This window comes from Orcinus orca, chromosome 1 (genome assembly GCF_937001465.1).
Source record: "Orcinus orca chromosome 1, mOrcOrc1.1, whole genome shotgun sequence".
In the NCBI taxonomy this organism is placed as follows: domain Eukaryota; kingdom Metazoa; phylum Chordata; class Mammalia; order Artiodactyla; family Delphinidae; genus Orcinus; species Orcinus orca.
In genome coordinates this window covers 177160584-177184070 of record NC_064559.1, presented here as the reverse complement: position 1 = coordinate 177184070, position 23487 = coordinate 177160584, and the positions used below count along the sequence as shown (strand labels likewise).

Here is a 23487-nt window from a genome sequence, read left to right as displayed (position 1 = left end):
GTCTCGCCTGGTTCAGGGCCTGGAGACCCATGGGTGGGGAACCTGAGGAGGGTTCCACACACCCATTCATCCTCCCCCCACTGCCTCTGGGTCCTGGTGTCTGCCAGGAGAGGCAGCGCCTCCCCGTGAATGCCACGTGGGTGTCATAGATGGGTCCGCAGTGTCCCCCATGTCGTGAGAGGGTCTGAGTGCTTGGCGGAAACAGTGACCGTTCCTTTCTTCTGTCCTTGTCTGTCTTTCGGGACCTAGTAAACGAGAAAGGTAGGAGCCCTTCCTTCTCTCTTCACGCGCTTCCCCCTTCACTTCTTATCCCCATGCACACTGCGGGCCCAGCAGGGAGGGGCGCTGCTTGGGCCGGAAGCCTCCTGGCCTGCGGCTGTCTGGTCAGCTTGGCAGGCGATGGGACAGGCTCTGTCACTCTCTCGACTGGTGCTCTGCACAGGGGATGCCCCTTTTCCGGGCACAGGTGAAGCACAGACCTCCACCACTTCCCCTGCAGGCACAGACTCTGAGCTCGCCAGAGCCTTCCCCCAGGCTCCCAGGTCTCTGAGGTTACCTGAGCGCTGCAGGGGACAGAGTCTGGCCTATGTGCAAAGAGCACTGGCTGCAGGGCAGCGGGGAAGTGTGTGCTGCACACTCATGCACACTCGCGTAAGTTTCTTCCCCAAGCACACCTGTGTCCACCGAGCAGAAGCGGCCCCTGGATACTTGTCAGCAGCTGGACATTGCAGTCTGTCTCTCATCCTGTCCCTGTAGCCCGGGGAGCCGAGGCCAGCAAGGGAGGACTCTGCCCAGCTAGGGGGACGCCTTCCCCGTCCCTCCCCTGCTGCTCTGCACCTCTACCCTTGTACCGAGAGCCAGATAGCTGAGGCCCAGCTCTCTGTGATGTTTGCATATCTTAGGTGTCTTTTGCATGTTTCCTCCTGGTGGCTCCTGCTGTCTCAGCTGTGGGGCCCTTGCAGACAATAGCCACTGCCCGGCAGTGACCTGCCCTTTACGGGAAGGAGCCACAGCCTCTGCGGCCCCTTCCTTTCTCGCTGGGCTGGCCCTCTGTCCACCCCCTATTCCCGCTGCCTCCGCACCCTCCACCCTGTGTCCTCTCATGTGAAGCTGCTCTGGCCCTGGCTCCCCTGCACTCAGAGACCCCAGGCTGGGGTGGCAGGAGCAGGGCCGTGGACACAGGGCCTCTGTGGTAGCAGGCTATGCCATGCATCTCTGTTCTCCGCCTGGACCTCAGTTCTCACCAACCGCCCTTCTGCCTCTCCAGGAAAAGGACCCACTCCCCGTCGTCCAAGGATGAGCAGTCAATTGGGCTGAAGGACTCCTTGCTGGCCCACTCCTCCGACCCCGTGGAGATGCGGCGGCTCAACTACCAGACCCCAGGTAGGGTGGCCCCCTCAGCCTGCCTGCCTGCCCCACCCAGGCCTGCCGGTCTCCCCCGAGGGACCCTGGCCTCACCCTGGCCCCCATTTCCTGTTCCTCCCTTCTGCCCTTCTCCCTGTACCCATCCACTTTGATGAAGTGACCGAGGAACCCCTATATCAAGAGCTGGACAGGCACCGCAGGGCCCGGGAGCCTCTGGGGCTGGGGGGCAGCTAGCTGCTCAGACCCGACCTCGTCTTTGGTCACGCCCTCCAAGTATGGGCCCGGGACCCACACAGAGCCACATCCCAGCCCCGGGGTGGCCAGCCTCTGCACCCGTGCTCTGGTCCCTGCACACGAGAGGTTTGTTAGTGGGAAACGGCCCATCAGACCCGTGTGGCGGGCTGGGGTGCCCACATCTGGCCCTTCTGGTGGCTGGCCCCAGATATCCTGTGCGAGTACAGGGACCCCGCACAGGGCTTGGTGCCCGCCTTTCCTTCCCCGCCACTGCTACGGGGCTCTCTGGCTGCCCCTTCTACCTGAGCTGTCACTCCCTCCCTGTGCCCCAGCAGACACAGCTCAGACCTCTTCCCTGTGGGCAGGGTCGTTCCTCGGCTCCCAGATGCTGCTTCCATCATGACGCCTCCCACCCTGGGCTGGAACTGCCTCAGTGACGGAGCTCTGTGGAGCCAGGAACTGTCCTCTTCCTCTCCCATCCCTTGGGTTGTGCACATGGTGGACTCTTGTTGAGCGCCTGTGAAACAAACACAAGGCAGCTGAATGAATGAGTGAACTCCAACACACAGGGTTTGTGTGTACACGAGCTGCTCATGGCTGCGTGTTAAATCACCGCAAAACTCCGTGGCTGAAAACAACAATTATGTACTATTGTCACCGTCTTCATGAGTCAGAAATCCAGACGGGAGCGTAGCAGGAGCAGCCTGTCTCTATTCCAGAATGTCTGGGCCTTCGGCCGAAAGACTCAAAAGCTGGGAGCCAGAATCATTTAGATCAGGGGTCAGCAAACTATGGCCCGAGGCCAGATGCAGCCCACCATCTGTTTCTGCAAATAAAGTTTTATTGGAACGCAGCCACGCCCATTCATTTATGTATTGTCTGTGGCTGTTTTCATACTACAAAGTAGAGCTAAGTAGGTGTGATAGACACCATATGTCCACAAAGCCAAAAATACGTACTAGCTGGCCTTTTCTAGAAAAGTTTGCTGACCCCAGAATTCTGGAGACTCATTCATTCTCATGTCTTATGGTTGACACTGCAGTCATCTGTGAGCTCACCTGAGGTTTTCGGCTCCCCTCCTGTGGCCTGGGCTCCCTGACAACATGCTGACTTGAGTTCCAAGGGCACGTGTCCTGAAAGAGAGAAAGCCAGGCTGACTTAGCAGGCTGTTGCAACCAGATGTGATCAGATCTTCAAGGAATCAAAGCTGGGGCCTGGAGGGCAGAGAAGCCTCCTCTGAGAGGGATGCCAAGCCAAGGGATGTGGGCCTTAGTCGGGCAGAGAGGGGGTGGGAGGGAACGGAGGGAACTCCCTTCTATGGCAGTAGCATGTGGGGAAGCAGCTTTCGGGCACTGTGTCCTGCGGCCCTGGAGCTGGGGTTGTTGAGAGCCCAGAGATGAGTCTGGAGGGCTAGGCCGAGGTCCGGTCACAGAGGGACCTGCACGCCAGGCTAAGGGGTTTGGACTTTGTCTTGAGGGTTCCAGGGAGGCATTAAAGGTTTTCAGCAGGGCAGCAACAGGGTCAGAATTGTGCTGTAGAAACATAGCTCTGTTTGCCATGTGGAAGGCAGATTGGAAGGGGAGAACTTGGGGAGGCAGGCCGTTGAGAAGGTGCTGAGGACCTGGACGAGGCGGGTGGCAGTGGGGAGACATGAGCGAGACCTAAGCAGCAGGGCTCAGGCTTGATTCCATGTGGGGTGAGGAAATGGGGGCAGAGGTCCCAGGATGCCTCTGTGGTTGCTGGCTGAGCATTGGGGTGGGAGGGTCCAGGGAGACCTCCGCACCAACCTCCTGGCTGGAACCACGGGCGTGGGGCATGCCAGGGAGCACGCAGTGGTCAACGCCTGCAAATACATGGGCTCTCCCAGGAAGAGGGAGCGGGGGAAGAGAGCAGACGAAGGGCAGCCAGGGAAGGAGGTGAAATGTTGAGGAAGGATGGGTGAAGGATAGCCAAGGAGGAGGAGCCAGAGGGAGAGAGAACTCGGGGAGAAGAGTGTCCCAGAGGCCAGATGGGGAGGGCTGTGCAAGGAGGACCCAGACAGAGGCCTTTGGCTTCGGCAGTTGGGACCTTGGAGAGCGTGTGCTGGGCGGGTCCTGGGGGCAGGAGCATTTCAGCGGGCTGAGGCCCAGTGAGTGGGGAATGAGCAAGTGTGTGTGAAGGCCCTGCTGGGGTCTGGATCCTTGTGGCTGCAGGGCCCGGGGGAAAGGGCAGGGATCTGAGAGGAGAAGGCGGGGTGGAGCACAGGCAGTCAGAGGTGGTGTTAAAAGGGATGGGGGTCCAAAAGGACAGGAGGCTGTGGCCCCGGGCGGACCGTGGGGAGGGGCACAGTGAGGGTCACCCGAGGTGCTGAGATCGGGGAACAGGACTGCTGGTGGGGAGAGGTGTCTTTGTGCACAGGGGTGGTCTGGGAGGGAACCGGCGACCAGAAGGGGTGGCGGCGATGGCAGCACTGTCCACGGCTGAGGGTTTCCTTCTCGTTTTTTTCGTTCAGCAGATGTTTATTATTTTCTCTCATAATTTAACTCTTCTTCTGAAAATGCTTCAAACGCACAGAAAAGCTGAAAGAGTGATACAGTCCCCATCTGCACATCCTCGTGTGGACTCACCCTTCTGTTTCTCACTGCACATGCCTCATCTCTCTCTCTGAAAGCACACTTCCCTTTTGCCAGTTCATCTGGAAATAGTCAGGGTCAAACTTTGATACCAGAGGGCACGAGGTTGGCTTGGACCTAGACTTCCATCATAGAAAGAGGCCCCTGAGACCGCCCAGGCTCTGGGTGGGAGATGCATCTGCTCCTCGGGGGGCAGAGGGGGCTGCGGTGGGACTGCCCCTGCGAGCCCCCAGCCCCGCACTGTGTTCAGCAGCAGTGTAACCAGAGGTTAACGGGTTTCCTTCTCTTGCCCCCCTGTTTTTGTTCTTTTTCTCTGCAGGTTCCAGTGTCCCCAGTTGCCCGAATATCTCAAGTTAGTTTTCTGCGTTCCCGTGTTTGGGGCCCACTCTGGCTTCTGTGTGTTTCCTCTACTTCTCTCACCCATCGCCTCCCTCCTTCCTTGAGTTCTTCTCTCCCCTTTCCTCTCTTTTCTCTACCTTCTCACTGCCCCGTCTTTTCTTTGTCCATCCTGCTCTCTCCCCACCTTGCCCCCTTCTTCCCGCCCTGTTTTCCCTCCCGCCACTCTGTCTGTCTCTGCCTCTCGCCTCCGGTCTCAGTCCGACCCCTCTCGCATCTCAGTCCGACCCCTCTCCGGTCTCAGTCCGACCCCTTTCCCGTCTCAGTCCGACCCCTCTCCCATCTCAGTCCGACTCCTCTCCTGTCTCCCTGCCTCCCTTTCCCCACATCTCCCTCCTCCCCTTTGCTTCTCCCTCTGAGTTCTTCCACGTCTCTGCCATGTACATCGTGATCACTCCATCCACATGCTGGGTGCTGGGACAGGGACATCACCCAGCCTCCCATGGTGACTGGCGCCAGTGAGGGCAGGAGTGCTGTCCAGAGGCAGGACCCGCAGGCGGGGTGCAGGCTGAAGCAGCCCAGCCCCATCCTGTCCACTGCCTTCCACCTGTGCTTCCGGCCCCGGCCTGGGAGGGGGGAGGCCTCCCATGCCTGTGGAGAACCCGCCACTCAGCACCGTGTCACACGGACATGCTCACTCGTGCTCACACCACACGCCCTTCCACCTCTGTCCTCTCCCGCTCCCACCCCCAGCCACTGTGTGCCCCGCCATCCCTGTCGCCGCATGTGCCGCCGTCTCCATGCCACCAGTGACGAGTGCTCCATGGTCACACGTGTCCACATGTGCACATACATGCATTGGGGCTGTCTCCACCACCCCTCTCAGGCCTCACGCTAACTCTGCCTGTGTGTGCCCTGCTTCCAGGTATGCGAGACCACCCGCCCATCCCTATCACCGACCTGGCGGACAACATCGAGCGCCTCAAAGCCAACGACGGCCTCAAGTTCTCCCAGGAATACGAGGTGAGACTTCCCCCCTCACCCCCGCTTCACACCCCCCACCATGTGCCTGGCCCCAGACCGGCTCCTTTCCTGCCTCGGGCTCCAGGCTTCTCCAGAACACACACTGGAGGGGTCAGCAGTGGCCAGCAGGGAATTCAACTCCTCAGGTCTCAGGTTCTGGGCCTGACAGAGGCCCTTCCAGATCCCCGGGTCAGGACACTCAGTCACATGCCCCGATGCTAACAGAGGCAGACAGGTCTCTCTCTCTCTCTCTCTCCCTCTCTCTGTCTCACACACACACACACACACACACACACACACACACACACCCAGGTCAGTAATAACAGCTGGCATTTATGGAGAGCTTCCTGCGGGCCAGCTCTAGGCTAGGTACTTTGCATACCATTCTGCCCTCCCCACACCCTGTGAAACGGATATTGGTGTTATCCCATCTTACAGATGAGGAAGCTGAGGCTTAGAGGAGGGGAAGTGACTTGCCCAAGGTCACGCAGCTGTTGAGTAGTGGAATGTGTCTGTCAGCCTGTACCCTGCACATGCATGTGCTCACGGGTGTTCTCAGAGTACAGATCACAGAGACGGGGAGCTGGGGGGCCTGAATCTTGCCACTTGGGCTGCACAAACCCTCCTGCTCAGGGCCCTCCAGGTACTCCCTTCACTCTGGCCTGGGCCCTATCTGCTGGGGGCTCAGACTTCAGAGCACTGCTCCTGCCCAGAGTCAGGGCTTCCAGGCTCCTGGCTGGGGAGGTGCTTTGCTAGTGAAAGGGGTGTAAAGGAGGTGATAAGGAGAGCCCCACCTCCTCTAAGGAGCACGGGCGGAGGTGCTGTTAAGGCATCTTCTGCCTCTGCCCCACTCGGCCCCTCCAACCCCCCGCCCCACCCGCAGCGCAGCCCTGGCACAGGATGACGGGTGGGTAGATGGGTGATTGACGGGCTGGCTCCACCCTGCCTGTGAGCCCGCCCCGCTCCAGTCAGATGTCCACCCTCAGCTGGGCTGCTATCGCGGGCACCAGGGCTCCCCTTCAAGGGCTGTGAGCCAGGTTTCCGCAGAGGAAATTGAGCTTGGCCGGGGAACTGCTGATCACCTGTGCCGCGAGGAAGGCGTGCTGCTTCTCCCTGCAGAGCGCCCACTGGGGGCCTGCTCTGCACAGCCCCGCCATGAGAGGGACAGAGCCGCTAAGGGGGCCTCCCTGCCTCCAGCTCCTTACCTGGCCTGGTCTCCCGCCCACACTCATCCAGTCCCACGTCCCACGCCGCCCTTCCTCCCATGGGGCTCTGCGGCTCACTGTCCAGACTCGGTGTCCCCCGTCCACCTTCTGCCTCTTCTCTGCTCCAGTCTGCGCTCTCCTCACCACAGCCTCCTCCTCCAGGAAGCCTCCTCTGGCCACCCGGCCTGCCGAGAGCTTTCCTGCAGCCAGGATCCCATAGCTGTGTTACCTTTAACCGTCAGTCAGTCGCTCATCTGGCATCGTCGGGCACTTAGCCTGTGCTGGGTGTTGGGGGTGTGGAGGCAAGTGCCCAGAGGGAGCTCAGCCAGCGGGGAGACGAGCGCCGACAGATGAGAGACACTGAATGTGACCTCATACCCTGGGGTTAAACATGCAGACGTGCGGAGAAGGTCGGCCGGCCGACAGCACCGAGGCAAGCAGGCTAGGGGTGGGGTGTGCTGGGGTCTCACGGAAGCAGTGCTCGCTGACCCGTGGAGAGTGACAGGCTGGCGCCAAAACCTGGAGGACACGGTGTGCTATGCTGAGAACTTCGGGTGGTGTTCGTCTGTAAAAGGAGGGTGGTAATAGAACCTATTTCATGGGAGGATTAGATGAGGGAATACACGCAGAGTGTTGAGAACAGTGCCAAGCACACGGTAAGTTTTCGCTGTGCCTCAGCTGTTACTATTATCATCTGAGGCGATGAGGAGCCATGGGAGACATTAAGCAGGGAATTGATCAACAGATCTGCATTTTATAAGGATTTTTCCGGCTGCAGGACGGAGTGGGGCCAAGTGAAGAGGCAGGGAGATGCCAAGTCTGAGCAGAGGTGGCCTGGCTGAGGCCCTGGCAGCAGGTTGGAGAGAGCTGAGGGGCTGGGAGTGATGGGATGGGGCACAGAGGAGTTTTGAGGATGACTTGCAGGTTGTGGCCGGGGCTTTGGGGTAAATGGGGACAGTGCCCTTCACTGAGATGGAGCTCCAGCAGCAGAGCCGGGTTTGCAGGGGGAGCTGATGAGCTCAGCTTGGCAAGGGTTGAGACCAAAGGAGTGTGGGATGTCCGGGTGGGATGTCCAAGGGGCTGCTGGCTATTCAGACTGGGAGCTCAGGGGAGACTCTGGGCTCCAGCTGGGGTTATGGCAGCTCCAGCATATGGGCGTAAGGTCCTGAGAGCAAGTGAACTCACCCAGGAAGGGCTGGAGAGTGCAAAGAGGGCCCAGGAATGAACTCCAGAGGAGCACTGCGTCCTGCCTATGGGAAGGAACAGCCAGAGAGGGAAGAGGAGAGCTGGGCAAGGCCGTGCAGCATTGGCCAGAGCCCCAGCAACATTGGGTCGTGCGCAGCTGGCCGCTGTTGCTTCTGCACTCATTCATTAGCTGGATTCAGGGCTTGAGGGACTTCCCTAGCCCCCACCCCACCCCAGACCACTCTCCTGGGCGAGGGGATTTGTGGTACCTTGGTCAGAGGAGTCTTCGGTCCATCGCCTTGCTGATCGGTGCCGTGCCAGCCTCTTCGCTCCGTGGCCAGGGGCGCTGGTGCTCAGCCTTCACCGGCACCATGCAGTAGAGCGGCTGGCTGTGAACCGGGAGTGAAGGCCGGATGTGGACACCAGCTGGAAGGCTGGGTCTCCCTGGAGGCACTAGGTAGCCAGCTCTTGCCTCACTCCACCTGCCTCCTCCATTCCCTGCAGTCAATTGACCCTGGACAGCAGTTCACATGGGAGAATTCAAACCTGGAGGTGAACAAGCCCAAGAACCGCTACGCCAACGTCATTGCCTACGACCACTCTCGAGTCATCCTTACCTCCATTGATGGTGAGCCGAGGGCGGGCCCCCTCCCATCCCCTTGATCTCCTCCTCGCTGGGTGACGTTTCATCCTCCAGGAGAGGCCCACAGGTCCCAGGGTGCACCGAGGAGGTGTGGATGGACTGGGTTGGAGGCCCCAGGGTAATGCTCTCCCATGTCCCTTCCTGCCTGTTCATAGGTGTCCCGGGGAGTGACTACATCAACGCCAACTACATCGATGGCTACCGCAAGCAGAATGCCTACATTGCCACGCAGGGCCCGCTGCCTGAGACCATGGGCGATTTCTGGAGGATGGTGTGGGAGCAGCGTACAGCCACTGTGGTCATGATGACACGGCTGGAGGAAAAGTCCCGGGTAAGGCTGTGCAGAGCCCTGCCCAGGGCGGGGGAGGGGGGTGGCAGTGGATACTCAGCCAGCAGGTGACTTCAGACACCTTTTCCCATCCCTGTGGGAAGAAGCTCCTCAAGGGACTTGCCAAGTGCTCTTGTTTTCCTGGGGTGTCTTCGTGTCCCAGCTGCTGGACGTTCCTGGGATGTGGCATGTTCCCCATATACTAGTGGGTTCCCAGCATGTTAATATGTTGCCCCAGATGCTGTCGTTTTCCAAGAATGTTAACATGCTCCCCAGTTGCTGGCATGTTTCTGGGATGTTCGCGTGTTCCCCAGATGCTGGAGTGTAGCTGGGGCATTAACACGTCTCCTAAGTTAATTAGTGGAAAGAGCCGCTGTTATCTGTTTATGCACAGCAAAGCGTTGACTGGAACGTGAAATTTACAGAGCTTGAAAATGGTGCATAAACGTTATGGGTAAATTTGGCAGAAAATGTGCCTGGTGAAATCTGGTCATGAATAAACAATTTTCAATTACGTCCCTCATTCCCCTGGTGAGGGCAGGGGTGGAGGCGTATCGTGAGACCATGATAGGGTTTGGTGAGGGGTGGCATAATGGATCTGAGAGCTCGGGGCTGAGGGCTAGACCTCCCACCCTGCTTCTGCCCACCTGAGCCTTTGGGTACCTCCAAACACCCTTGCACCCTGCCCTGCTGTCCCTCTGCAGGTGAAGTGCGATCAGTACTGGCCACCCCGTGGCACCGAGACCTACGGCCTCATCCAGGTGACCCTGCTGGACACAGTGGAGCTGGCCACCTACACTGTGCGCACCTTTGCGCTCCACAAGGTATGGTCCTGCCCCCGTGCTTGTCCCCCGGCCGGGACCTATGAGGACAATGGTCTGAACATGGTGCGCTGGCGGGGAAGGGGGCGAGTGGGAGCCCGGTGTTGGAGGTCGGGGCTTGGAGGTGTGAGCGCACCATGACAGCCGGTGCCATGGGCGGCATGGATGGAAGCAGCACCCGAGCTCCTTCAGGCTGCCCCGTGTGGCTTCTGAGTCCCGTTGGAAAGCCGGGGTCTGGCCTCAGCATTGGGGCATCCTGCCCTGAGTCTGTAGAGGGTACACTCCCTGGTCACACCGTCTCTCCCCGCTCTCCTCCCCAGAGTGGCTCCAGTGAGAAGCGGGAGCTGCGTCAGTTCCAGTTCATGGCCTGGCCAGACCACGGAGTTCCCGAGTACCCGACCCCCATCCTGGCCTTCCTGCGGCGGGTCAAGGCCTGCAACCCGCTGGACGCCGGGCCCATGGTGGTGCATTGCAGGTGAGGGAGTGCCACGCCACCGGGGGGTGGGGCAGAGGTGGGGTGGGCCCCTGCCCAGGCTGAGTCCGTGTCCTGCAGTGCGGGCGTGGGCCGCACGGGCTGCTTCATCGTCATCGACGCCATGCTGGAGCGGATGAAGCATGAGAAGACGGTGGACATCTACGGCCATGTGACGTGCATGCGGTCGCAGCGCAACTACATGGTGCAGACCGAGGACCAGTACGTGTTCATCCATGAGGCACTGCTGGAGGCCGCCACGTGTGGACACACGGAGGTGCCTGCTCGCAACCTCTATGCCCACATCCAGAAGCTGGGCCAAGTGCCTCCTGGGGAAAGTGTGACTGCCATGGAGCTGGAGTTCAAGGTGGGCTCAGGGCTGGGCCTGCCTGGCTCCAGGGCCTGGACTGGGTCCCGGGGACAGTCCTTCAGGAAGCCAGGCCTGACCAGCCTCTCCCTCTCGCTAGTTGCTGGCCAGCTCCAAGGCCCACACATCCCGCTTCATCAGCGCCAACCTGCCCTGCAACAAGTTCAAGAACCGCCTGGTGAACATCATGCCCTACGAACTGACCCGTGTGTGTCTGCAACCCATCCGCGGCGTGGAGGGCTCCGACTACATCAATGCCAGCTTTCTGGATGGCTATAGGTCAGCACACTTGTGACTGCCCACCACGCCCACGGTAGCCAGGCCTGCTCCTGGCCGGCTGGGGGCGCAACAGAGTAGGGCCAGCCTGGAAGACCAGGGTGGGCTTCCTGGAGGAGGGGTGATCTGACCGGGGCCCCAAGGGACTAGGCAGCCATGGGGAGACTCGGGGGACAGCAGCACCTCCAGCATGTCCAGTCTTATGTCCACCCCAGACAGCAGAAGGCCTACATCGCCACGCAGGGGCCTCTGGCGGAGAGCACCGAGGACTTCTGGCGCATGCTGTGGGAGCACAACTCCACCATCATCGTCATGCTTACCAGGCTTCGGGAGATGGGCAGGGTGAGCACGCCAGCCACCCCTTCTCTATCGTGTCCTTCCTCTCCCGGCCCTGTCAGCCTCAGACCCCATTATCACCACCTGTGGCATCCTGCCCCCGAATCCTCTGAAACCCGGAGCTCCCCTCCCCACTTTTTCCCCACCTGACCCTGGGGCCGGGCCCTCTGTCCACAGGAAAAGTGCCACCAGTACTGGCCCGCGGAGCGCTCTGCTCGCTACCAGTACTTTGTCGTTGACCCGATGGCTGAGTACAACATGCCCCAGTATATCCTGCGTGAATTCAAGGTCACAGATGCCAGGGTGAGTGGACAGGGGAGTGTGTATATTTGTACGAAAGCTTGTCTGTAACGCTGCCAGAGCCCCTGTGGTGGGGCTGCCTTTGTGGTGCCCCAGCTCCAGCTGCAGGAATCGAAGGTGAGCTGTGGGCGTGCAAGCCCATTTCCCAGGGTGGCCTCGGTGTAACGACCTCAGGGTGCTTACCTGTGCTACCGCACTGTCCGCCTGCCCTGGGGGGCTGCCGCCTGAAGCTCCAGCCCTGACCCCGGCCTCTGCCACCTCTCCCAGGATGGGCAGTCAAGGACGATCCGGCAGTTCCAGTTCACAGACTGGCCAGAGCAGGGCGTGCCCAAGACGGGCGAGGGCTTCATCGACTTCATCGGGCAGGTGCACAAGACCAAGGAGCAGTTCGGGCAGGATGGGCCCATCACGGTGCACTGCAGGTGGGGCCGACCCCATGGAGGTCTGGGCGTGTGGGGGGTTGGGGGTTCGGGGGCAGGAGCCCTGACCCAGCACTGTCCCTGGGCAGTGCCGGTGTTGGCCGCACCGGGGTGTTCATCACGCTGAGCATCGTCCTGGAGCGGATGCGCTACGAGGGCGTGGTCGACATGTTCCAGACCGTGAAGACCCTGCGCACACAGCGCCCAGCCATGGTGCAGACGGAGGTATGCAGGCCACTGGCCATGCCAAAGCCAGCTCCTCACAGACACGTGCTGGGGAAGGATGGTGATGGTACACAGGGTACCATCCGGGTACACGATCTAGGGGCAGAGTTGGGGTGGCAGGGGGAAGCCCGGGCAGATGTCTGGATCTGGCCCCTGCTGCTGGCCAGCAGAGGCAGAGGCTAAGTCCATGACCCACTGGCTGCAGTGCGAGTGCCCTGGGCTGCGTGTCGGGGTATCCTCCATCGCGGTCTGCGCTGACCAGACCCCTGTCCCGGCAGGACCAGTACCAGCTGTGCTACCGCGCGGCCCTGGAGTACCTCGGCAGCTTTGACCACTATGCAACGTAACCACCGCCCCCCTCTCCTCCGCTGCCCCCACCTGGGGGCTCCGGAGGGGACCCAGCTCCTCTGAGCCATACCGACCATCATCCAGCCCTCCTGCACAGGTGCTGCTGCTGGCAGAGCACAGCCCACCGGGATCACAGCGTTTCAGGAACATTGCCACACCGAACGGAGAGCCCAGAACTGCCCTGGGCGAGGGGGTGGGCCGGCAGGCGTGCACTGAGGCCACGTCTCTGTCCACCAGGCCCGCCCTGGAGCCCCTGCGAGCTCTCTGTTCCGCTGCCGCGTTTCTCATGCTTCTTCTCGTGGGGGGGATGGGAGCAAAGCCTCCTTTTTTATACTTTAAGTGGGGTAGACAGGGATTCTAGCCTCTTCCCTCTGACTTTTCCTTTTACAAATTCTTAACTGCAGAATGGGGTTGCGGTGTAGCTTGTGTTCTCTTTTGAATTCGCTCTGGACCCTTTCTTGGTACGACTTTCACTGCTGAAGGATGGAGTGTGCCTTCCTCGTGTGTGTGGAGCTGGGGCCGCCAGCCTGCGCAGAGGCATCGCTGATCCAGTTGCTCTTCCAGCCCTTCAGACAAGATCCTGTTTTAGCCAAATGCAGGGAAACAGTTTTTTTTTTTTGGTTTAATTTCTGTTTTGTTTTTCCATAAGAGCCTTATTTTGGGCCCCATAGACAGTGGTGGGCGGGGCGGAGGTAGGAAGCACTCATCCCCAGTCGTCTATTCCAGTGTGTGTTTAACATTCACAGCCCAGAACCACAGACGTGTCTGGGGGAGCCTGGAAAGGCATTCCTCATCACCATCGTTTGCAAAGTTTAAAGATAAAGCAAAGACAAAAAACAAACAGACAAAAAAATCCAAACAAAAAAAAACACAAGAAAAAAAAGAGTCATCCCCTGGCCTCTGCTTCAAACCCCTGAGAAGGGGAGATGGCTCCGTGTGCCTGGGATTCCCTCTGGGTCCGCAGAGCCTTGCTTTTTGTCCCCAGCATTGTGGGATGGCGTGGTGTTGGTAGGCTGTGGGTCTGGCCGTGTGGCCAAGGTGATGGGCACCAGTCAGGGTGTGTGCCATGCCCCACACACCTCTGGGCCAAGCAGGGGTGCAGCTGGCCCTTCAGGTGCATGCCAGTGGGCCTCGTAGCACACATCTGTCCTCGGAGCAGGGGCCAGATGACTCCCCTCCCTGGTTTGCAGCTGTTTTCAAAGCCCCTGAGAATCGCTCTTTTCCACTCCTTCAAAGATGCCCTCCTAAACCAATGTGGCAAGACTACTGGACTTCTCTCAGTGGTACTATACTCAATCCTTATTATCTCGGCTTGCTGAGAGGCAGGGAGCCGCCTCTCCCTCTGGGCAGCACTATCTAGGTAGGTAAGTGGGGGCGGGAAGGGTGCATAGCTGTTTTAGCCGAGGGACTCGAGGCAGACGTCCCCAGATCTAAGTAGGTGGTCAGGATCAACAATCCAGGGTTGGTAATGTTGAATGAGACATTCATTTTTACCTTGTGGATGCTAGTGCTGTAGAGTTCACTGTTGTACACAGTCTGTTTTCTATTTGTTAAGAAAACTACAGCATCATTGCATAATTCTTGATGGTAATAAATTTGAATAATCAGATTTCTTACAAACCGGGCCTCTGTCTCGGCTCTTTGCGGAGTCTGGGCTCTCTAAGTCAGTCCCTAGGGGTAGGTTCTGCCGATTTCCTGCTCCTCAGGAGACAGCGAGGCTGTCCTGAGGACCTGTGAGAAGACGGGCTCCTGGCCTGGTGCCCACTTTCTGATGGGAGCCTGAAGGCTGAGCCACAGTGCGTGGAAGGAGCACCTCCCATGGGCCGCGACTCCCCGGGCCAGAAGCACACCCCCTGCCTCTCCTCACCCCCACCATGTTCTGGGTCGCCACGTTGTGGGTACCAGGACTCCCCAGACCACACACATCCCCTTCCGTCACCTCCTCCCTCTCTTCCTCCCCTGCCATAAGGAGAAGGCTGGCACTGTGGCAGTGGAGGCCAAGAAGGTATGGAAATTGGTTAGTGAGGACTCGGATAATTCTTGCAATGTGGGTACTGGACACAGTGTGGCCGTCTGGCCCCTGGACACACAGCAACATCTGCAGTGGTCTCTCCACTGGTGATCAGATAAGTCCTACCAGGTTGTCAAACCATATGGAACTTCTGGGGACAGAAGCCAAGCAAAACCCAGAACAAGTGAGGAAGAAAAATACATGTAGTCAGCAGTGACCAGACTAGAGAGAGTGCCACGATGAGCCCAACACAGAGGTGCTGTGGGTGCACTGAGGCAGCACCTCACCCTGTGGCAGGATCAGGGAAGGCTTCCTGGAGGAGGTGACATAAGCTGGCTTCTGAGTGTTTCATAGGGTGAGTAAGGGCTACTTTCAAAAGATGGGAACAGCATTTCCAATGGAGAGAGCAACTTGCACAAGGTCTTGGAAGCATGAAACAGACCGACAAATACGAGAAACTACAAGGAACGCACATGATCCGGGTAGGGAGACATAAGGCCAGAGGTAGGCTGGAGGCAGCTGATGGGTTTGAGGTGATTGAGAATGGGATGCAGGTGTCCCTGCTGGGTGACATGCCTTTGTACTGCGCTATGCCGCCTTCTTCGAGGCCCTCACTGCACTCTAGTGTTGCCAGCTGTCTCCCTGGGGGCCCTGAGTGACCAAGGCCTGGGATCGGGGCTCTTCTTGGCTTCCCTAGCTCCTAGCTCACTGCCGGGCATATGTCTATTTGTTAAGAAAAACAACACCATCATTGCATACTTGATGATATTAAATTTGAATAAATATTTCCTCATGAAAAAATGAGCCATTAAACATTTGCAAGTGAGGGTAGCTATCAGATTATCACTTGAGCGACAGCATACAAACTGCACCAGGCAGGCAGACCACAGGGCAGGTAAGCGCCGGTGCTGGGACCCATGCACACCTGGTTATGTCTGCTCCAGAGTCCCTGCCCTTTCCGCCGGCTGGTGTCTGCCCCCCTCCCCTTGGCTGTCACCACCCCCCTCCTCCCAACCCACTCCTCCAAGGCTCCCCATCCACCGGTCCCCAATCAGGCATCCCTTCCTCCCTCACCCCCACATCCAACTAATCACCAAACCCTGCCCATTTGGCTTCTTCTGCACCTGTTCCGTCCTCTGCATTCCCAGGACCACCCTCTCCTGCAGCCATGCCTGCTCCCTGGTCTGCCTGCCCCCAGCCCTTGCTCCAGCCAGCCCATCCTCAGCACTGCAACCAGAGTGATTCTGTTGGCAGATGTGACCATGGCACTGTCCTGAGGAGACCCTGCCAGGGCCTCAGAATCGGCCCAGACTCCACAGGTTTCCGAGGCTGCAGGACCCAGCCTCTGCAGCCTTACCATTCCTCCTCGCCCTGGGCCCCCGCCTTTCCAGTCATGACCTGGTCAACTCTTCACGCTTGCCTCAGCATTTTCTCAGCTCCAGAGCTTCCCATGAGCTATTCTGGAGCATCTCCCCCTCCACACCTCTCTAGCTGGCTAACCTGGTCCTCAGTAGTTCTTTCAGGAGCCATCCTAAATGAGGGTAGGTGACCCTGCTGTGCAAGATATTTGACATACATATTTTTCATGTAATCCTCAAAACAATGTGTGGGGTGGGTCCTATTATGCCCGTTTTGTAGATGAGAAAAATCAGGTCTCATCCACTCATTCAACAAATACTTGAGCCTTTGGGAAGGGTGAGTCACTTTAGTGCAAAGACTTCTGCCCTTGTAATGTTTATACTCTAGCAGGAGGAAATGTGATGCACACAAAAAATAATAAATGTATATATAGTTTGTTAGAAAGTGATGTGTCACGAGGTGGGGGGGAACTAGAACAGGCACATGGGGAAGGTTTTGTTACTAATCAGGGTGGCCAGAGGAAGCATCATTGAAAAGATGGAATTTGAGGAAAGACTTGAAGCTGGTGAGGGATTTTGCCTAAACATCTTCGAGATGAGCATCCAGGCTGAAGGAGCACCTGGGGCGGAGGCCCTGGGTGGGAATGTGCCTGATGGGTCGAGGCGGGTGTGCCCATGACACTGTGAGCAGGACGTGAGAGAGCAGCGGGAGATGAGGTCGGAGAGGAAGTGGGACAGCTTGTAGGCCAATGGGAGGACTTTGGCGGAGATCCAGGCACGGTGAGCAGTGGCCAGCAGATACTGGTACCGTCTTAGAGGCAGAACTAAGAGGATTTGCTTCTGGACTGGATGAGAGAAAGGAGTGAAGGTTGACCCCACAGTTTCAGCCTGAGCAACTGGAAGGATGAAGTTGTCATTTACCAGGATGCGGAAGCTGTGCGTGAGGGCTGAGTAACTTACTCCAGGCTCCCAGCTGGAATTGGTGGATCTGCCTGACTCCAGGGCTCTTTCCCCACTGCTACTTGCCCATAGCTAGAGACAGAGTCAGATGCACAGAGAAAAAATATATTTGGAAGGAAATACACCAAGAGTTGTGAGGTCGGGCGATATTTTTTCTTCATAATTTTCCAAATAATCTGTAAAGAATTAATATTACTCTAATTTTTAATAGAACAAAGTTTTAAAATGGTACCACCAATAATTCATTTTTGAAAACAACAAAAATCTTCCACATAGAAGTATAAAACATTAAAGTCCCCATCCTCTCCCTGCCCCCCAACTCCCTGGAGGGAGTCCCAATTTAGTCTGTATTCTTCTGTGTGTTTTCTATGAATATGCAAACGTGTATATAAACTATTTTTTATACAACTATAGTCGTATTGTTCATATATTTCTGCAAATTGCCCTTTTGATTTAAGTATATTGGGGACTTAAACATGTTAGTTTTTTAACATTTTTTAAACTGCTACATACTCTTCTGTTACAGACGTGCCATAATTTTTTAAATGGTTATCAATATAGTTTTTTATTAAAGAAAAAGTGGATGCACACGTCTTCTTTAATAAAAATAATTCAAACAGTCTTAAAGGATACAAAAGTTATGCTTTCAAAAAAAATAAAAACGTTATGCTTTCCTCCCTCTTCCCTCAACTCCAGTTTCATTTCCTGGAGTTCTTTTTTTTTCTTTCTTTTTTTAAATATTTATTTGGCTGCACCGGGTCTTAGTTGCAGCATGTGGGATCTTTAGTTGCAGCATGCGGGATCTATTTCCCTGACCAGGGATTGAACCCTGGCTGCCTGCAGTGGGAGCGTGAAGTCTTAACGGCTGGACCACCAGGGAAGTCCCTCCTGGAGCTTCTGATTTTAGTTTTTCGGGTGTAAGCAGTACATCTTCAAACAGTTGAAGAGTTGCACCTTCAACTAAAGTTGCACCTTTAGTAGATGTACCTGGTGAGTCCTCAATAAAACCTGTGGAATTTGGTCAATTTATGTGAGCTCCCACCTGTTCCTCCTGATTTTGTTACATATATTATTACTTTTAATTCTTTGGGGGCTCCCTCATTACTTTAACAATATATTTAAACATTTATTTCCTGATTTATCACCCTAAGCAGCATCTATTGATTACCCTCTATGAAGAACGAGAACATTAGCTCACTTTCCTTGATTCTCTCTCGTCCAAGTACCATTTTTTATTTCACAGTGTCAAGACTTATAATATTTTCTGATCTGTTAGTATAATTAAGTCTTTCATCCTAACATCGAGAACCTATAAATCGGTTCAATTTCAAATCAGTCTTTCTCTGCTTTTTTCTTTATTTCCTTCCCTCCTGGAGCGCACTCAGCTGCCTCAGTTTCTTACACAGCATGAGCCTTTTGCTTTACTTTGGAGGAGTACCTCTCACAAAAGTTTTTCTCATAGGATTATAAACTTTCTGATCTTTGTATTCCTCACAATATCTTTGTCTTACATTCACTCTCAGTTTTAACTTTTTCTGGCAAGGGCTTCTTTATTAAAAAAAAAAAAAAATTGTCCCCAGAAACTTTTAAAGATACTGTTTCTAGTTCTGTATGAAACAGTTGTTGAAGGAGGAGGGTTCTATGACACTGTTGATGTTTTGCTAATGGGTTTCTTTATCAAGTTACCCTGATGTTTGCCTGGTCTCCCACTTCGATTTTTTATTTGTAAATTCTGAACTTAAACCCAGTCCAGGCTTCTCTTGGGAAAAATGACCCCTGACTCAAGGATCTTGGGCTGTGGTTTTCTCAGCCCTGATTTCTCCATCAATCTGAGTTCATCTGCTTACTATCTTTGGAATTTTTATGTTTGAAAATACTTTGGTGTATGGTTCATGTGAGTATCTAAACTGGTTTTTCCCCCCAATAATTATTTGTTTAGATCACCTTTCTCCCTGTACTGATTTGTAATGCCTCCTTTTTAATCACATATGAAGTTATTATAAGTACAGAATCTACTTCTGGGCCTCAAGTCTGTTTCATTCATCTGTCTGTCTAGTCAAAGCCAGAACTACTCATTTAACTTTCATGGCTTTGTTTTCCTACCGGATACAGCTAGTCCCCCATCGTTATATTTTTCTGTTAAAACTAATTAGTGCTAGTCCCCTGTTTTTCTTCCACTAGATATTATTTTTTGAAAATTCCATCCTCGATTTTGGTTGCAGATAAAATTGACAGCGATGTATCTGAAGAATATATGTTAACGTAAAAGAAAGAAAAGCTAGTTGGAGTCTAAATGAAGCCTAAAATTTGAGATCAGAAGTAAACTTGCTCATCCAGCCCTGCTGAGAGGGAGGAAATGCTGTCTGATGTGTGCAGCCATCCCAGTTTCTAGAACGAGGGCTGTAATGCATACAATGCAGCCTCTTAGCATCCCCAGGGTCCACAGCCTGGCACTTTAGACCATGATGTTTTCCTTCAACAGTTGGCTTGGGCTTCCCTGGTGGCACAGTGGTTGAGAGTCCGCCTGCCGATGCAGGGGACACGGGTTCGTGCCCCGGTCTGAGAAGATCCCACATGCCGCGGAGCGGCTGGGCCCATGAGCCGTGGCCGCTGAGCCTGCGCGTCTGGAGCCTGTGCTCCGCAATGGGAGAGGCCACAGCAGTGAGAGGCCTGCGTACCGCAAAAAAAAAAAAAAAAAAAGAAAACAGTTGGCTCATCTCTCCTTGAATCCTGTACTCGAGGTTTATCTAAATACCGTGGTTTCTTTTTTTTTCTTTTATAAATTTATTAATTTTATTTATTTTTAGTTTTGGCTGCGTTGAGTCTTCGTTGTTGCGCGTGGGCTTTTCTCTGGTTGTGGCGAGCGGGGACTTCTCATTGCGGTGGCTTCTCTCGTTGTGGAGCATGGGCTCTAGGCGTGGGCTTCAGTAGTTGTGGCATGCAGGCTCAGTAGTTGTGGCTTGCAGGCTCTAGAGCGCAGGCTCAGTAGTTGTGGTGCACGGGCTTAGTTGCTCCGTGGCATATGGGATCTTCCCGGACCAGGGCTCGAACCCATGTCCCCTGCATTGGCAGGCGGATTCTTAATTGCTGGGCCACCTGGGAAGCCCCTAAATACCGTGGTTTCTTAAGCACACCATGCTAAACCTTTGTAACAATCAAGGAGTTAAATCCAAAGCTTTCAAATCAATAAGAACAAAAGTAAACACCCTAATAGGAAAATGGGCATGGACACAAATAGGCAATTTACAAAAGAAGATACACAAATTCCAGTAAAACTCGGGAAGATACTCAGTCTCTCTATTAATCAAAGTGCAAATTGAAAGAACACTGAGGTACTATTGTGCGACTATGAATTTGGCAAAAGTTATGTGTTAATATGATGTGGGGATCTGAGCACTCATATATTGCTAGTGGGGATATAATCTGGTTCTACCCTTTGGGGGGAATATTTGGAATATCTATCAAAAGCCTTAAAATATACTTTACCTGTGACCCAGTGATACACATTTAAGAACGTATATAAAGGAAACGACCATACAAATATTTTAAAAATCTCTGGGCAAAGATTCATGGCTGCATTGTTTATAATACTGAAAAGTTAGAAACAACCCCAAAACACACACACATAAATAAAGTCTACAGCCTTGCTCAAGTGAATATGGAGACCATCAGTATCTGCATCACCTGGGAGCATTTTAGAAACTGAATCTCAGGCCCCACCCCAGACCTACTGAATCAGGATTTGTATTTTGACAGTTCCTTAAGGCCTTTGTAAATTAGAGAAGCACTGGCAAGGATATACACTAAAATGTTAGCAGTGATTTTTCCAGGTGATGATGCTCTCTGTTTGGGTTTTTTGTTTGTTTGTTTTTTTGCAGCAATCCCCCACCCGCACCCCAACACACACGCCTTTCTGGACCTCAGCTGTAAAAAGGGAATCTCCATACTACTTTTTTCCATGCTAACAGTTGGGGCCGAGAAGGTCATAGACAGGAAAAGTTCTGAAAACTCCAGGACAAATGGGGGTCCTCCACCCACAGGTAGGACAGATTATTGCCCTCTCCCTTGGTGGTCCTCCATTACATTCTCCAAACAGCAAATCTTCCGAAGTGAAAATCTGATCCTGTCAACCCTCCTTAGAACCATTTTATTCTCATCTAAATGTAATCCAATTTCTTATAAGGCTACAAGGTCCTGCTGGATCTGGCATCCTGTCACTCCAGAGCAATAAGGTCCAACCACGTGGTAGTGTAGTTCCCTCAGGTTCCTAGTTCTCTCTCTCTCCCATCTTTTCTTTTCACACATCATGCCCTCCCTTTGCCTGGAAACTTCTCACCCCACCACCTCGCTGACTGCCCTCTAGCCCCAGGCCTCCTGAGGCCCAGGATGTCACCTCTTCCAGGAAGCCTTCCCAGGCTGCCCAGGAATGGTTAGGGGCCCCAGTAGCATAGGTGCCTGGTCTGTTGCTCCGCAATTGGGTTGTCAGATTCGTGAAGGTTGAGGCCACATTCCCACAGCCTTTGGTCTCTGCATTGAGGCGGGACATTTTGAGGCCGGGATTCAGTGACCTCCCTAAGGTGTCCACCAGCTCTGTCATTCTGCCCTGGCTCAGGTGGTTTTGACCTGGAGCAGGGCTGCTGACTGGGACTGGATATTTTGGGGGGGTGCAGCCAGCTCCTTGGCAGGATGATGAGGAAAAGAGTTGTAGCTCTCTAAGGCAGAGGACGCCCCAGGAATGTGCCCCTCATAAACATGGGTGAGGCCTTCCAGCTCGCCCCAGGGCCTGTCCCTTGATGCTCCCTGTTTTAAACGCATTTTCTAGTTTCTCTCCCTCTGACGTGTACTTTTTTCATAAAGATGTGTCCATGGTAGACAAACACACCAGGCTGTGGTCGCACGTGCATGGATGCCCTTCCTAGCACACCTCACCCAGGACAAGTCCTTGAGGAATCCTCTTTTGGCCCCTACCTCCCCCACCCTCGGCCAGACAGCCTCACATCCAGCTGTGTTGTTGGTCCAGTAACCATAGCACTGTGCTGAAATTATTACTCTTTCTTCTTCAGCTGTTCACGTACTAAGATAGGAAAAAAAATACCAAAGATACTATGTAGGCTGTGGTGCAGAAATGAAATGCAAATTGACATTATAATTATTGTTTGATTCATCTCTCTCCTCCACTGGCAAGGACCCTGTCTCACTTGCCTCCCAGCCCAAAGTAGGGACTCAATGAAGGTTTGCTAAAAGGATAAAACGGGAGGTGTTTGACCTGGCCCTGAGGCAGGAAGTAAATCTTTTGGGTGGGATTATGGCTGGGCTGCCAGAATACTCATCCTTAGAATCTCTACTCCCAGCTCCTCCTCCGAGGCCCTTCCTTTCAGTCTTACCCTGAGTACACACCTGAGTCAGCTCCTAGAGGGTCTTCCCACACCCCCAACCTCCTTAACTAGGAAGGGGTCTGCATCCATTGCAGCAAACTCCACTCTCTCCCTAATGAACTGCTTTTCTCCCCATGCCCCACACTAATGGTAAGGATGGCTCATACGGAGATTTCCCAAGGAATAATATTTTTTTTGAATTTTATTTTATTTATTTTTTACACAGCAGGCTTTTATTAGTTATCTATTTTATACATATTTGTGTATATATGTCAATCCCAATCTCCCAATTCATCACACCACCACCACTCCCCTTGGTGTCCATATGTTTGTTCTCTACATCTGTGTCTCTATTTCTGCCCTGCATACTGGTTCATCTGTACCATTTTTCTAGGTTCCACATATATGTGTTAATATACAATATTTGTTTTTCTCTTTCTGACTTACTTCACTCTGTATGACAGTCTCTAGCTCCATCCACATCTCCACAGATGACCCAATTTTGTTCCTTTTTATGACTGACTAATATTCCATTGTATATATGTACCACATCTTCTTTATCCATTCATCTGTCAATGGGCATTTAGGTTGCTTCCATGTCCTGGCTATTGTAAATAGTGCTGCAATGAACATTGGGGTGCATGTGTCTTTTTGAATTATGGTTTTCTCTGGGTATATGCCCAGTAGTGGGATTGCTAGGTCATATGGTAATTCTATTTTTAGTTTTTTAAGGAACCTCCATACTGTTCTCCATAGTGGCTGTATCAATTTACATTCCCACCAACAGTGCAAGAGGGTTCCCTTTTCTCCACACCCTCTCCAGCATTTGTTGTTTGTAGATTTTTTGATGATGCCCATTCTGACTGGTGTGAAGTGATACCTCATTGTAGTTTTGATTTGCATTTCTCTAATAATTAGTGATGTTGAGCAGCTTTTCATGTGCTTCTTGGCCATCTGTACGTCTTCTTTGCAGAAATGTCTATTTAGGTCTTCTGCCTATTTTCTGCTTGGGTTGTTTGTTTTTTTAATATTGAGCTGCATGAGCTGTTTATATATTTTGGAGATTAATCCTTTGTGTGTTGATTCATTTGCAAATATTTTCTCCCATTCTGAGGGTTGTCTTTTCATCTTGTTTGTAGTTTCCTTTGCTTTGCAAAAGCTTTTAAGTTTCATTAGGTCCCATTTGTTCTTTTTTGTTTTTATCTCCATTACTCTAGGAGGTGGATCCAAAAAAATCTTGCTGTGATTTATGTCAAAGAGTAGGAACAATATTTTTTAAAGAAAGAAA

The 23487-nt window shown here is 53.8% G+C and overlaps 2 protein-coding genes across 9 annotated transcripts in view; both read left to right on the top strand.

Moving 5' to 3' along the window:
* Positions 1-1261, top strand: part of SZT2 (SZT2 subunit of KICSTOR complex) — a 227496-nt gene extending 226235 nt beyond the window's left edge. The window contains exon 64 of the mRNA XM_049693960.1: positions 597-1261. Within this exon, the coding sequence (XP_049549917.1) occupies positions 597-869 (273 nt within the window). The 3' untranslated portion in view covers positions 870-1261. The remainder of the gene's footprint in view (positions 1-596) is intronic.
* PTPRF (protein tyrosine phosphatase receptor type F) overlaps positions 1-14115 on the top strand; it is an 86267-nt gene extending 72152 nt beyond the window's left edge. For 5 of the 8 annotated variants that reach the window (XM_049693966.1, XM_049693971.1, XM_033421914.2 and 2 more), the window contains 14 exons: positions 1268-1383; positions 4531-4563; positions 5473-5570; positions 8465-8588; positions 8759-8934; positions 9636-9755; positions 10073-10227; positions 10306-10591; positions 10692-10870; positions 11083-11209; positions 11381-11506; positions 11771-11925; positions 12012-12147; positions 12426-14115. In XM_049693966.1, the coding sequence (XP_049549923.1) occupies positions 1268-1383; positions 4531-4563; positions 5473-5570; positions 8465-8588; positions 8759-8934; positions 9636-9755; positions 10073-10227; positions 10306-10591; positions 10692-10870; positions 11083-11209; positions 11381-11506; positions 11771-11925; positions 12012-12147; positions 12426-12494 (1900 nt within the window). In that variant the 3' untranslated portion in view covers positions 12495-14115. The remainder of the gene's footprint in view (positions 1-1267; positions 1384-4530; positions 4564-5472; positions 5571-8464; positions 8589-8758; positions 8935-9635; positions 9756-10072; positions 10228-10305; positions 10592-10691; positions 10871-11082; positions 11210-11380; positions 11507-11770; positions 11926-12011; positions 12148-12425) is intronic. The other 3 variants (XM_049693980.1, XM_004266335.3, XM_033421917.2) reach the window with 1 other exon arrangement.
* Positions 14116-23487: the final 9372 nt, after the last annotated feature.